The sequence below is a fragment of the Halichoerus grypus genome, chromosome 11 (assembly GCF_964656455.1).
Source record: "Halichoerus grypus chromosome 11, mHalGry1.hap1.1, whole genome shotgun sequence".
Taxonomy (NCBI): Eukaryota; Metazoa; Chordata; class Mammalia; order Carnivora; family Phocidae; genus Halichoerus; species Halichoerus grypus.
In genome coordinates, this window is record NC_135722.1 from 7,958,690 (window position 1) to 7,973,149 (window position 14,460).

The 14,460-nt window shown below is 61.2% G+C and overlaps 2 protein-coding genes across 5 annotated transcripts; both read right to left on the reverse strand.

Annotated features, from left to right (window-relative positions):
* Positions 1 to 87: 87 nt before the first annotated feature.
* KCNK4 (potassium two pore domain channel subfamily K member 4) lies at positions 88 to 9,411 on the reverse strand. Of its 4 annotated transcripts, XM_078057848.1 has the most exons (8): positions 8,295 to 8,444; positions 7,860 to 8,015; positions 6,109 to 6,374; positions 2,799 to 2,922; positions 2,511 to 2,671; positions 2,124 to 2,310; positions 1,464 to 1,603; positions 88 to 767 (listed from the first exon to the last, which is right to left on the reverse strand). In XM_078057848.1, the coding sequence occupies exons 3-8, from the start codon at positions 6,295 to 6,297 to the stop codon at positions 375 to 377; spliced, it is 1,194 nt and encodes a 397-aa protein (XP_077913974.1). In that variant the 5' UTR covers positions 6,298 to 6,374; positions 7,860 to 8,015; positions 8,295 to 8,444; the 3' UTR covers positions 88 to 374. The 4 variants fall into 4 exon arrangements, with proteins under 4 accessions (XP_077913974.1, XP_077913973.1, XP_035956248.1 ...); XM_078057847.1 differs by lacking the exon at positions 7,860 to 8,015 and having other exon boundaries at positions 6,109 to 6,222; positions 8,295 to 9,411; XM_036100355.2 differs by lacking the exons at positions 7,860 to 8,015; positions 8,295 to 8,444 and adding an exon at positions 7,617 to 7,707.
* Positions 9,412 to 9,515: 104 nt separating this feature from the next.
* GPR137 (G protein-coupled receptor 137) lies at positions 9,516 to 14,441 on the reverse strand. Its single transcript, XM_036100360.2, has 8 exons — positions 13,836 to 14,441; positions 12,328 to 12,699; positions 12,196 to 12,245; positions 11,051 to 11,276; positions 10,782 to 10,931; positions 10,524 to 10,652; positions 10,291 to 10,409; positions 9,516 to 9,974 (listed from the first exon to the last, which is right to left on the reverse strand). Exons 2-8 carry the CDS (start codon positions 12,682 to 12,684, stop codon positions 9,815 to 9,817), a joined length of 1,191 nt encoding a protein of 396 aa, XP_035956253.1. The 5' UTR covers positions 12,685 to 12,699; positions 13,836 to 14,441; the 3' UTR covers positions 9,516 to 9,814.
* Positions 14,442 to 14,460: the final 19 nt, after the last annotated feature.

Below are 14,460 nucleotides of genomic sequence, written 5' to 3' on the forward strand. Positions count from 1 at the left end.
CACAGGAGCCTGGCTTGCCCCGGAGGTGGCCCGACGCAAGCACTCACTCCCACACCCGCTCGCGTCCCCGGAGCGCGCACGCCCGCAGCGGTGCAAACTGTTTCCGTTTATTGATGCAGGCTTTTGAGGCACAGTCGTGAGGTGTGGTGAGGGACGGGCCCGGCCGGGACAGCGAGACAGAAAGCCTTGGGGGGGTGGGGGGGGGTCTGCAAATGGATAAAGTGAGGAGAGGGCCAGGAGCGGGGGTGGCAACCCGTAGCCTCCTCCGCAGGCCTCGGTCCGGTCGAGAGGCCTCTTTGGTCGAACAAGCAGAGCATGCCGGGGAGGGCGCAAGAACGAAACCCTTTGAGAGGCCCGGGCCCGGGGTCCCGCCCCTACACCGGCACGCCTTTTTCCCGCGGGCGCCCGGGGCCCCGCGGCCGCGCGGGCTTCCGGGGAGGGTTAGGGGGCCGGCGGCGACCCCGTGGCGCGCGGGGCAGCGCGCAGCCGCGCTCGCTCTGCGTGTCAGAGGACTCGTCGATGAAGGCCAGGTTCTCGCTGGGGTAATCCAGCGCCGAGGCCGTGGGCGGGGAGGACGGGGAGGGCGGCTCGGCCTTCACGGGGAGCGGGGACGGGGGCCTGCCGGCGGGCTGCGCCGGACACGACGGCGGAGGCAGGAGTGGCCGCTCCTTCTCCAGCGGCGGTGGTGCCGTGGGCCCGACTCGCTGGGTCACCCGCGCCGTCACCGTGCCGGTCCAGCTGGCGGCCTGCGCCGTGAGGCCGCCCATCTGCGCGAGGAGTAAAGGCAGTCCTCGGCCGCGGGTCCTCGACCGCCTCGGCCACCCCGGGAACCTACCCCTTCGCCAATCAGGCACGTCCTCCCTTTTCCTCCTGGTCCTCCGGTCTCAGCCCGCCAGAGCCGGGAAAGGCTCATCAACCAGCCACACACTCTCCTCTCCTCCGAACCTAAGAGTCCTCTTCTCTAGGAGCTTTTCTAGAAAGCCCCGGTTTTATTTCAGCTATCCTTCCTGTGCCCCCTGGAGACCTTTGCGCCCCTCTCGAGCTCCTCGGCCGGCGCGACCAGTAAGGTGACACAACGCAGGTCGCCCAGTTAAATGTGAATTTCAGATAAACGACAAATACAATTTTAATATATGCATCTCCCTCCCCTGCAACATTTGGGACATACTTACACTAAAATATTATTTGCTATTTATCTGAAAGTCACATTTAACTGGGCTTCCTGCTTTTTGTTTTGTTTTGTTTTTCTCTAAATCTCGAAGCCCTATCCATGAGAGCAGAGATGGAGTCATCAGCAAACCGGTCCAAGTTTAACCCTTTGTCCCCGGGGCAGGTGCACACGGGGGGGGGGGGGGCATTCCGTCCCTGCCTTGAGAAGCCCACACTCTGGAAGGGAGGCAGGCTGATCAACTCGCTGCTAGGGTAGAGCCTGTAAAGCGCAGCGCTGACCCAGGGGCGCCTACCTCTGCCCGAGTGCGGCGGGACACTACTCGCAGCCAGTTCCCGATGGTGGTGAGTACTGAGGCGAAGTAGGCCAGGCCGAGCAGGATCCAGAACCACACCAGCGGCTGGTAGGCTGCATTGCTCTGGTTGGGGCTGGCGCCTGGGATACCACCGGGGAGGCCAGAAAGACGTTGATTGTGGAGCAGGCTTTAAGCCTGTGAGCTCCTGGTTCATTGCCCCTCTTCTCAGCTCAGTGAGAGGATCCGCCTCCCCAGGGCAATCAAAGGATGTGTGCTAGAGTGTGTGTGAATGCATGCTAGATGAGTGTGCATGACTTGAAGGTGTGCCGATAAAAATATGCACGTGAGTGTGCTCACGCGCAAAAATGTGAGCATATGGGAGGGGTGCACATATATAAGAATGTGACACGTGTGAGGGGTGCACTTAATCTATGTGTGAGCATGCATCGGGGTGCAGGCATGCAAGAATGTAAGGGCACATGAGGTGTTGCATCCGTGCAAAAACGTGAAGGTGCATTCCGTGAGGGCATGTAGGGATTGGAGCAAGTGCCTGTGAGCGCACACACACCACAAGGAATTTGGAGGGAGACGCAAGAGTGCAGGGCCACTGGGCATGAATAAAGTGGATAGGGAAGTGCAGCGCAAGAAAGGTGGCCTCACCAGCCACATAGTCCCCGAAGCCCACCGTGGTGAGCGTCACTACGACGAAGTAGATGGCCTCCAGCTTGCTCCAGCCCTCCACGTAGCAGAACACGAACGTGGGCGTGAGGACAAAGAGCAGGCAGCCGATCAGAAGGAAGAGCACCGCCGATAGTATTCGCACCAGCCCCGGTGGCACATGCCACTTCTGCAGGGAGGGGCAATGGGCAGAAGGACCCAAGGCGTCGCCAAAACCTCCAGTCACACCCCCCACACACACCGCCTCCTCCGGGATCCGGTGCGCGAGGCTCCCGCGACCTCGAGGTCCGCGCTCTCGTGCGGGGCGGGGACGTAGGGAAGGGTAACCCGAGCTCAAGGCGAGGGCGCGCAGGGCAAGGAGCAGCTCACCAGGAAGATGGCTTCGATGTGACCGATGCCGCGGCGCAGAGAGGAGCCCAGCCGGTCCCCGACCCCTGCCAGCAGGATCCCGAACAGCGGGATCCCCACCAGCGCATAAAAGATGCAGAAGAGGCGCCCGGCATCTGTGCGCAGGGCCGCGTTGCCGTAGCCTGGGCAGAGGGGCCGTGCAGGAAGTCTAGGGGCTGCCTGGCCCCCACTTCCTCCCTCTGCACCTTCCCCCAGGAGAAAGCCCAGCGGCCCCTTGCCCCCCTCCACGTGCCCAGTCCCCTCCCCCACCGATGGTGGTGATGATGGTGCCTGAGAAAAAGAAGGCGCTGCCCAGGTCCCAGGCTGAGTGGTTGCTGTTACTGGTTGAGTTGATGTCAGGGTCCGCACCCCCTCCCAGGGCATCAGCCACATCCTGCAGGACAAGGCGCAGAAGGAGGAACCTCAGCGCTTCCCTACTGTCCCCGCCAAGCCCCTGGCCCTCCAGTCTCCAGAGTGGTATCCTCCCTCCCCTTCCCAGTGCTCCCCCTCTCTCCAGTCTTCCTGAGGGCTGTCCCTCAGAGTAGACATTGCAAATTGGGTGGCCCGATTTTGTTTGACCTCCACATTGTTTTAGAAACATTTTAGTTGGGACGTCTGGGTGGCTCAGCCGGTTAAATGTGTGACCCTTGATTTCGGCTCAGGTCGGGATCTCAGGGTCCTGAGACTGAGCCCCCGGTTGAGCTCACGCTCAGCGGGGGAGTCTGCTTGGGATTCTCTCTCTTCCACTCCCTCTGCCCCTTTCCCCCACCACCCTCCTCTTGGCGAGTGTGTGTGCTAGAGCGCTCTTTCTTTAAATCAATAAATCAATAAATCTTAAAAGAAAAAAAAAGATTTTAGTTATTTGCCCCTTAATTTCACACAAAAGATTTCAAGTTTACAGAGGTCAGGAGCACAGACCTGGACCAGACTGCCTGGGTTCAAATCTCGGTGCTGTGTGACCCTGGGGCAAGTTAACTCTCTGTGCCTCAGTTTCTGCCTCTATCAGGTGTGGATGATGATGCTAACACCTACCTCAGACAGTTGTGCAGAGTTAAAGTAAGCCCTGTGTGTTAAGTTAGTCCAAGGAGTGATCATGCCCAGTGATTTCCAGCTTTCCACAGACCCCACCACCCCCATTGGCCCTAGGAAAGCTGAGTTTTGAGTTCCTTGCCTTAGAAAATCTGATGGAAGTTAGGGACCCTTTCTCCAGGAAGGTTCATATACCATCAAATTTTGTACCCAATATCGGAAGGCTGGTAGACACGCAAACCCCCGCCCACCCTGTTGAAGTCCAAGCCGAACCCTGTGCTACAGAGTAGGTGCTCAAGAAATAGGATTAAATTAATGAAATGGCCATGTGTCTGCCCCTCTTGCCACCTTGCAGTCCTTTCAAGACACAGTCTGTGTTTTGAGAGTGTCTGCCTTAAGTGACAGAGGTCAGAGCATAATGAGGGGGGCAGAGGGGCCCTTCCCCAAGGAGCACAGAGCCAAGGCACAAAGGCAGTGGGGGAGATCAAAACCACATTCTTTCTCTCTGAATGCAATCCTCATTAGCAAGACCCATTCCAAATTAATCTTCCTAAAGTGACTGCCCCAAATCCTCCATAGCTCCCTGCTGTCACAGCATAGAGTCCAAACTCGCAGCCCAGCATCTCAGCCCCTTTTCAATCTAGTCCCCACCTCCCTTTCCCCAGCCTTCTCTCCTGGGACCCCCATTTGAAATCCAAGTTGCAGTGACCTTACCCCCAGATTTTCTGAGATGATCCCATTTCCTGTAATAGTAATTCTTAAATGAAGCCAAGAAGTGAAATGTATGATTAAGGTGATTTAAATTTTATTTTGCAAGACTTTTCCAATAAATTCACTACTTAGGGGGAAAAAAAAATCTCTTGTCATCCTGTGTGTTCTAATTTTTGCTTCGAATGACTACGCATCTGCTAAATCCGAGTTCTGCAAAACACTCTGAGCTTTCCAACTTCCACGCCTTTGCCCATGCTGTTCCTCTGCCTGCAGGTCTCTTGCAAACCAATCACACATCTCTAAATTCTACATGGCTCACCTGCCTCATTTCAATTACCTGCTCCTCCCAGAGGCCCCCCCCCATCTCCCTCCTTGCCCCCAGCACCTAGCTCAGGGCCCAGCATACAACAGGTGTTTAACAAAGAAGGAAACAAGGAAAGCTCCCTTTCCACGGAATCCTACAGTGATCTGTCCATGGATCTGTCTCCTCATCCCAAAGTGACAGCCTCTAGGGTAGAGCCTGCCTCTGTTCCACCCCCATAGCAATTTCCCTGCTTACCCTACAGTGTATTAGCACAGCACCCAGCACATAGTAGGTGCATAATTACTGCAGGACTGCCTAGTTGTGGAAGAGAAAGCAGCTGTCGCCCACACTTCTAATTTCTGCCCTTCCTTTTCTTCTTTTTTTATCCAGGAAAAAAGCATTTACATCGTGAAGATAAAATAGGTCAGATTCCCTCCCTCCCCTGCTCTGCCCTGTGGTCTGGCCAGACACATTCTCCTGCCCAGGCCTCTCTGAGGCTCACGGGGATTCTGGAAGTGTCAGAGCCAATGTCAAGCCGCCTGTGTCCCGGCCCCACCCCATCCTCATCTCTGCTCCTGGTCCTGCCACCTTGGGAATCAGCTGGAACACTGAGGCCTCCATGCCCATGGCTCCTCCCTCCAAAAGAACAGGCAGGGAAGGAGGGGTACTCTTCAATAAAGTAATAAACATCAATTTATTAAAGTTAATCCTTGGGGTTTTATATGATAGTGACTCAGAAATCACAGAAGCAACGAAGGTGCTTACCTGATAGTACCCCCAGGAGGCTGAAGCCCAGCACTTTCTTTAGTCACTGAACCAAAGTTGAACCCACCCCTTCCTCTGGCCTCTTCATCATAAGCATGTGTCCTGAGGAGAAGGGCTGCTTAGCCTGGTATCCATGGTGGCAGGCTTAGGGGATCCTGGAACCCTCTGAATGTGTCCCTCTGACACCCTCTGAAACCACCAGGATGTAAGTGCATTTTTCCAGGGGGTAGGGGAGTGTTCACAGTGTTCTTGGGCATCTCCAAGGCATCTGTGACTCCAAAGAAGTAGAGAAACCAGGGTAGGGTTGCCAGTTTCAGTAATTAAAAATACTGCATGGGACATATTTATTTTTTAAAAGTATTCATTGTTTAGTGGCTAAAATTCACAATTATCCAGGCATCCTGGATTTCATCCAGCAACCCGGAACCAGTGCGTTATGCCTGCGAAATGTAACATATTTCATGTGCTCCAGCCATGTATTCATTTCTTCCTTCACTCGTTCCTTCACTCAACCACCATCACACTGAAGGAGACAGCCCAGGAGCTCAGTGCAAGCCCAGGAAAAGCAAGGCAGACAAATGCCCCCAAGGTCGCCATATTGAAAACACAGAGACCTGGATCCCAGCCTCTGCCCTGCACCCCTCAGCTGCACCCTGCCCTCCGGGTGCCCGTCTGGAGGCAGCAACCCAGCGCAGGGCCCCACTGGCATGCAGCTACTTTTTGGGGGGGGTCACCGGCGACTGTTGAAGGGGCTCCTGCCCACCCACGCACCTTGATGAAGAGCCCCAGGTCCTGGTCGCTCACGCATGGATGGGCCCTCAGGAACTTCTCTCGGACCTCCCCCAGCTCCCTCTGGGCCTGCTGCTCGTGGGGCTGCTCCAGGGCCTGGAACACCAGGGCACCAGACACCAGGTAGAGCAGGACCAGTGCCAGCAGGGCCAGTAGGGTGGTGCTGCGCATGGCGCGCCCAGGGGCCCGGCCGATTCCGCTGCCCGCCTGGGGAGGCCGGGCAGGGGGCTCCTGGGGGGCTGCGGTCACTGTGGGTAGAACCAGGGATGCTGGGATCAATAACTTAGCCTGCCACCCCTCCACCCTCCTCCTCCAATCCCCATACACCCAAAGGTCCTTGGAGCCCCCAGCCCTATAGCCCATAGATGTCCTCTCTTCACATCCCTCTGCCAGGACACTTGGTACCAGGGCACACCCCGTCCCCCGACTTCGGCCCTCCCCCTTACCTCCATTGCCCGACCCTCAGTCCCTGTCCGGGGACTCCAGGACAGGAGAAGAGAAGAGGGCACCGGGAAGGGAAAGGAAGGAGAGTGGAAGGGGGAAAGAGAGACTGAGCTTGCTGAGGGACCGGCAGGGCGAGCGAGAAAACGCCGGGGGCCTGGAGGGGGCGTGAGGAACCGGCTTCCAAGCAGGAGGCTGAGGGGGCGCTGAGGCGCGCGAAGGGGAAGCGGGAGGAGAGGCCGAACCGCGCAGGGCGGGGACGGGGATGGCGGGTCCCGGCTCCTCCGCTGCGGCTGCGGCAGCATCTTCGCGCTTCTCTCCCCCGCTCCCGCCTCTCCCCGCTCTGCCGCGACCCGCGAGGGGCCGGGCGGGGAGCGTCCTGGGTCTCCCAGCGCCCCGCCGGGCTTTCGAGGAACCCAGGGGCGGGCCCCGGTCGCCGCGCAGAGGCGAGGCCGGGCTGGGGGGTGGGGAGGGTGCCCGGTTCCGGGAAGAAACGGGGCGGGAGCGACCAGGGCCGGCCCCGGGGCAGCATCCTCCCGGACAGCCGTCAGCACCCCCCGGGGACAGCGGGCGGCGGCGTCCACGCGCACACACGCGGGCACAAAGACCCGCGCGCCCACGCTCCGCCCTGCGGCTCCCGCCCGCCCCGCTGCCCAGGCTGCACGCACACACTCCACCTGCACACTCCCCAGACTCGCGGGCACACCCGGACCCCCGGGGGCGTGCGCGCCGGGCCGAGGCACCCCCGAGGTCCACGCGCACGTGTGCACACACTCCCGTCCACACACCCAGGCCGCCGGGCCACCGCGCAGCGCCCGCCACCCAGACACACTGCACACCCGCCGTTCGCTCCCACCGCCTCCCGAGAGTCTTCAACGCTGACGCCTGGGAGCGTGCGGGCGGCGGGACGCGCGGCCGCACGGCTCCCGGAGGCGCCCACGCGCGGGGAGGTGAGCGCCCCGCCCGGCCGGTCGCCCCCTGCGCACCCCTCCCTGCCAGGGAGTCCCGCCCGCGCCCCGCACTCCCTCCCGCGTCAGCCCCGCACTCACTGTCGGCCCCGCTGCGGCTGCGGCTGCGGCTGCGGCTGCGGCCCGGGCTCCCGCGCGGCCTCGCCGGTGCCGGCTGGGCCGCGGAGGCGGCGGCGGCGGCAGGGGCGGAGCGGGCGGCCGCCGGGGCTGGGACCCCCCTCCCGCCGCCAGAAGCCCCCCTCCTTCCAAGCTTAACCCCTCCAGCGCCGCGCCTCCCTCCGTACCGCGCCCTCGCCGCCGGCGCCGTGCCCCGCAGCCCCTTACCTGCGGCCGCCCAGCCCCCCAATTCCGGCCGGTCTCGGCAGGTGAGGGGCAGAGGAGCCCGAGACGGGTCGCCGTTGGGTCCGGCCTGGAGTCTCAGACTGGAGTCCTGGTACTGCCCCGCCGGCCATCCAGTGTGGCCAGCGGCACGGCCCTGGCCTGGACATCTGCCGGCTCACCTCTCCGGACAGGCGCCACGTTAATCTCCCAGCATCTCCCAGGCCCACTACGGATCGGAAGGGCCCTCAACTCCCCGCCCCTGGGGACAGCCTGGCCCATGGGCTCAGCACTCCTGAGGGAGGCGGCCCCGCGGGACAAAGGGGTGAGCGATCCACTGAAACAAGCTGAAACTGGCTGAGGTAGGGTTGGGACCCAGTTCTGGAAAGTCATGCCGGGGCACCTCCTGCCCCTACTCCCGCCCGATCCCTTGGCCCTTACCCCCGTGGCCATCCCAGCATGGAACGCGAGCCAGCACTCCCCCACAGCCTGAGCAGCCGGGGCTGTGGCAGGTCTTGGAGCTGCTCCCCTCTGTGTGCCCACCCACTTCTTTAAACCCTGATCTCTCCAAAAATCCTCTGGCCTGGGGTCTTCAGCCCTCACAGTGGGTGGCTTTAAGCCTGGGCTCTAAGGCTGACCACCCCCTACCAGTAGGGGGCGCAGATGTGTTATCAAGCTCTCCAGCCTCCCAGTCCCTACTTACAGAAAAGGGATGATTAATTATCACCTCGGAGTGCTGTTCTGAGCATTAAGGAGGTCAGTATTTGTAAATGCTCAAAACGGAGGCTGGCACACACAATAAAGTGCCCTACAAACGTTAGCAATTTTCCTTTCAACAAAGAGTGACTGTTCAGCTTCAAGCTGATTCTCAGTCTCAGATGCCCTCTCTTGGGAGGCCCTGAAGGCCTGGTGCCCAGGAGCATCCCAAGTGAAGAGTTTCAAGGCAGGATCAGTGGTAGGCCCCAGGAACTCCAAGGAGCTGTGATGTCCGGGTACATGGACAGGAGAGAGACCCTCTGATAAATGACTCCCAGCCACAGGACAGATGACAGCCCTACCAAGGCCGTGGCAGCAGCAGGCAGTGACTGCAGCTTTAGGGGCAGCCAGAGAAGGGGCCCTCAGGGCCACCAGGCAGACTATGTGGGGGCAGCCCAACTATCTGGCCAAATCCACACCTGGTGGGGAGGTGGGGGCTCCTCAGTCACAGGCCAACTCCTCCACGGCCCTGGACTAACCCCTGGCCCAGAATGCCAGGTTGGGAAGGATGACAGGGGAACAGGGTTTCCAGAAATCCCAACCCGGCAAGGGGAACAGGCATAAGAGACCCATAATCACGGTGCCACAGGACCCCGGAGGGGGGACATGGCTCCCTGACCTGGAGATGAACGGCTTCATAAAGGAGGTGACATTTGAAGCAGGTTTTGAGGAGAGAGTAGACATTTTTCAAGTGAGGAGGGGACTGGGGTGGAAACAGACTTTTCTGGCCTCCTTGCCCCTCAGGCTGCAGGCTCCCTCCCTCTCCCGGCCCATCAGCCTGGGTCAGGTAGGTGACCCCTGCCCAGCCCAGCCACGCCTTTGGAGGACCTGGGTCTGGCCAGCCCTCAGCTGTACAGGCCATGGTGCAGGGAACACAAAGCCGACAACTGACAGACAGTGAACGGATGAGGGGCGCAGAGACTGTTTATTGAGGGGCAGGTGCAGGAGAGGCAGCCGGCTCCGGTGCAAAAGTGGAGGCGGCAGGTCATGCCAAGGTGCTGCAGGCATCTGGCAGCCAGGGCCATGCCCCCCATCCTAGGGGACAGCACAAGCTCACTATGACAGGAGTAGCAAGGAGCCAGCCAGGGGAAGAGGCGGCCACAGCCTCCCATGATCCTGGGCAAGAAGCGGCAAATGTACTTGGCACAGGGGCCTAGGATGGGAGGACTGGGGTCTGGGTGTTCAAGGGGGAGAATGGGAGGGGATCACGTCTGTGGAGTGGAGTAGAGACTGTGGTGGTGGCCACCTGGTCCCAGCACCTGGGAGAAGAGCAGAGGAGTGGTCCGTGTCTGGCTGCCCCCGCACCAGCCTGGCTCCCGCCCGATGGCGCCGTACCAGCTGCCAGAGCCTAGGCTGCCCGACATGCTGCAGGCAGAGAAACAAGGATCGGTCCCAAGGCAGGGACCAGGGCCACATCCACAAGAGTCAGGGCAGGGAGAGAGGCTTAGCACAAGGCCCAGTGCCCCAGCTTTCCAGCCCCCAGGGCCTGAACCCTCTAGACTGTGGCAAACTGCATCTTGGGGTGGAAACCAGAGGGGACCTCACCTCGTACAGAGAGGAAACAGGGGCAGGGCAGGGGCGGGGCCCAGGGGGAAAGTGGTAGGACCAGGATCTAGATCCCCAGGGTTCAATGGAGCGAGCTGGGAGCCCGGAGGACCTGAGGCAGGGCCAGGGCTCCTACCTGGTGCTCTCGCTACGGCCGTGCTCCCAGGAGCAGCCCTCGTCCTCACAGTGCCCGGCCCGGTCAAAGAAGTAGGAACGGGAGCCAAAGACCTGCCCATTGAGGATGCGGCTGGTGCTCTGGGGGAGGAAACCACCATCGTGCTTTCTCCCGCCCCACCATTGGCTTCCCACAGCCCTGCCAGACCCCGGCCCAGGGATTCCCAGCGTCCACCCGTCTCCGCTGGCCCTCACCAGGTCCTGTGGGGGCCGGTGCACCCGGAAGAAGCCCACCAGCAGGGTGGTGGGCAGCAGCTCCCACACAAACAGGATGAGGCCAAACACCAGGTAGCCTTTGTTCCCTAGGTCATTCACCAGGTCCGCCTGTGGGAAGGCAGGGTTTGTATAATCCACAACTGTGCCGGGGGCGGGGGGGACCCAGACAGAGTCGAGGCCAACTGGGGGCCAAGAGCCATGGCTACTAAGGAGGCAGCCGAGGTGCTGAATGCCCACCTGGTCAGAGACGTTGTACCAGTCGTAATCGAAGGCATCCAGCCGGCTCCGGGGGGCCAAGGCCAGGGCCGCCAGGTTGTAGCAGGCCCGGCTGGCGTAGAGCAGGACCATGGCGCCACCCATCGCAGCTGCCTGGCACACACTGGTCCCCTGGCACAGATGACAGTAGAGGACCCTCAGGGAGGGGAAGCTCCAACTCCCTCTCTACCCGGAAGATCACTGCCCAGAGACCCCAAGGGACACCCGGGGACCAGGGCTTGTGGCCCTACCTTGGCCTCCAGGTAGATGCTGGTGGAGGGCGCCCGCCGGGCGACCAGGCAGAGGCAGGCAGCAAGAGAGAGCGCGCAGATAACAAAGAGGGAGTCGCTCACCAGGACTCGCACCAGCAGGAGGGCCCACGGCTGTGCCCGGCGCCGGCGGGACAGCACAGCGCACAGCACGTTCACCAGCAGAAAGAGCAGCGAGGCCCCCACGAAGGCCCCTCGGACAGCCAGCCTGCAGCCCACAGCACAGTCAGCCCCAGACAACCATCGCTGGCACTCACTGACCCCCCAAACTCCCCCAGGAGACCCCAATGTCAGTCAGAACCAATCCAGACCAATCCAGTCTGAACCCCGGCTCTCCAGTTTCACAGATGGGGAAGGCGAGGCCCACAGAGGTCAGATGGTGACTGACAGCTATAATACAGTGGAAAGAACACAAGACTGAGAGTCAGAGACCTGGGGTCAGGGGCGCCTGGGTGGCTCAGTTGGTTGAGTGTCTGCCTTTGGCTGGAGTCATGATCCCAGGCTCCCTGCTCAGCAGGGAGTCTGCTTCTCCCTCTTTCTCTGCCCCTCCTCCCCACTTGTGCGCGCTCTCTCTCTCTCTCATAAATAAAATCTTGAAAGAAAGAAAGAAAGAAAAAGAAAGAAAGAGACCTGGGTGTAAGCCCTAGCTCTGCCTTCTGCCAGATCTATGACCTTGAACATGTGGCTTTACCTTGCTGGGCCTCAGTTTCTTCATCTCTCAGATGGGGATAATAACAGCCTCACAGGTAAGTTGTAAAAATGTTTGTGAAAGTTCTTAATAAACTGTAAGACGTTATACAAATGACAAGCTTATCACCACCCAAGGTCAGCCAGAAGAGCAGTCTGGGGCTTCTGAGGGCTGGGCCCTCCAGCTCCTCTTCCATCGTGGATGACGCTGGAACCCCTTCCCTTCACACTAGCATGGCTGTTTCCAGCAACGCCGCCCTTCACCGGCGCAGCGCCTTTGCTGAGCCATCTGCACCACGTGCCTAACTTTTCATGGCCCTTTCACAAACATTTGCAAAGTTGTCCCCGCCTTGGCACTGCACAGGGTTGGCAAGAAATGGACACCAGGCGGCTCCCTGCCCCTGGCCTGGGGGATATGCCCATATGTCCCGTGTACTTACAAGCCTCGGCTCATCTCCGGCCGGCGCTTCGCCTTGGCCTTGAACACAACCTGGGAGCAGAGATGCCCATCATTCCTTTGGGCCTCTGGGATTGCCACCCCATAGCCCACCCCCACCCGTTACCATGGTTACCTGGGCAAAGTAGAGGTTCATAAGTGTCAGTGTGAAGAACTGCAGGCAGACAGGGCAGCAGTAGAGAAGCCAAAAGGGCAGGGGTCCCAGACGGTTGGCTCGGGGGGTATCTCGGAAGTAGAAGGAGAAGAGGGTGGTGCGCAAGGCAGCCCAGAGCAGACAGAGTGCCAGGAACACTGTCTGATAGCTGAGACGCTTGTGCCCATATAGGAGCACCAGCCAGAGTTGGGCATATACCGAGAAGAAGAGCAGGGCATACAGAGTGGTGTAGGCCGCAGTCAGCCCCAGGGTCACGGCAGGAGGCAGCGCAGGGACCAGCCCAGCAGCAGGCACCAGGCCAGACAGGTTACTCTCCATGTCAGGAAAGGAGGCCTGAATCCCAGAGAAAGAGATGGAGGGCTGGCAGGGGGCCAGGGAAATAAATATGGAGAGGTGGGAGTTGCAGGGTGCAGCGACAGAGATGGGGAGCTCAGGAGGGAAGAAGCTGCAGCTGGCCAGGCCCTTCCCCCTCAACAGAGGGACCCTGCCCTTGCAGCGGGACACAGGCAGCCTGGGGCCTGGGCCCCTCACTCTGGGGCGTGGAAGGACAGACCCTGTGGAGGGCAGAGGCGGGAAGTGGGCAGGGTCTCCTCCCTGGGCCAGCCCCAGAGCCAGGGCGAGGGGGTGCAGAGGATGAAGGACAGGGGTCCCTGGCCTTGCTCGTTCGAGTCGTCCCGGCTGGAGGGGGAGAGCCGGCAGATACCCTTCCGCTGAAGGCAGCGGCCGCTGCCGGGGACGCTCAACGCCCAGCTCTCCCCCTCCCCAAACTGGGGGTCTCTCTCCCCTCCAATAATCCGAATTGGGGATGGCCTCTGCCTTCTGTCCTCGGAATTCGGACGCTGCCCCCACCCCACCCCCCACTGCATCCACTCTCCAGCCTCGGGGGGTGCGGGAGGAGGCCGACGCCGGGTCCTCAGGACGCCGCTGGGGGAGCCGGCTCTGGTCGCTGGGACCCGGGGCTCCGGCTCCCCAGCTCCCCGGCTCCCGCTGCTCCGCCCCCTCCTGCGCCTGCGCCTGCGCGGGCGCCGTTCGCTACGCTAAATGCGCAGGATCTGGCCCCACCAGCTCCGCAGCCCCGCGCCGCACGGTCTCCGGCGCGGAGCCGTTCGAGAATTGGCGCGGGGTGCGCCGCCGGCGGGTGCTAGGGGTTACTAGAGGCAGCGGGAGGCCGAGACGCTGGGGCGGAACAGCTCCGGCGGGCGCCCGGGTGGGCCGTGCCCGGAGCCACCTGCCCTCGTTTGTTTGGGAGGCCGCCAGTTCCCGTGCTTTTCTTCCCTATGCCCAAATTGAGATCGCGCCGCCCGCCCGGGGGGCGGCAACAACTTCCCCTCACCGGCTCTCCGAAGGAAACTTCCGCCCACAGCCAAGATGGCCCCCGGGCCCCGCCCCCTGGGCTTAACCCGCAGGGCTCCGCAGTCCCGGCGAGGCACGCCCGCCCCACTCCCTGGCGGGCCGCGGTTCCCGCTCACCTGGCCGGCAGCCTGCTCGGCGCGAAGCCTCAGCGAGTCCTACGGCCACCCTCAACGGGGCCCCCTCTCCTGCGCCGGGGCAGTCATCCTGCCGGGGAGGAGGCTCCCTTGCTTATCTCGAGCGCTCCTGAGCTGGCGCGGAGAGTAGTGCCCCCGAGGCGGGCGGTGCGAGGTTTCCACTGTGGGGAAGAGGGAGCGGGACTTCCCGACCCGGCTACCCAGTCCACACGGAGCCGTGACAACAGCAGCAACACTTGCATCCAGATGAAGCAGTGACAACAGCAACAACACCTGCATCGACGGCTGAGCTTCAACTGAAGCTTTGCAAAGTGCTTTCACCCACAGTAATCACCACTCGGTTTACAAAGTTCACTGGCTTCTAAGGGAGGTGTCATTATCTTCATTTTACAGGAGTGGAGACTAAGGCCCAGAGGGGCTGAAGGGCTTGTCAGCAGAAGCTGATCTCCAGGTTCCAAGTGAGGACCCCAGAGAATCCCTCATCTGCTCCCACACATGTCCCAGGCACAAGGAAGTCGGGAACTGAGCGGCGGGAGGCGAGGAAGGGACCCAGGACGACGGCGGCTGGCCGGGAGCAGGTCCGCCGGCGGGGGCGGAGCCTGGGCCG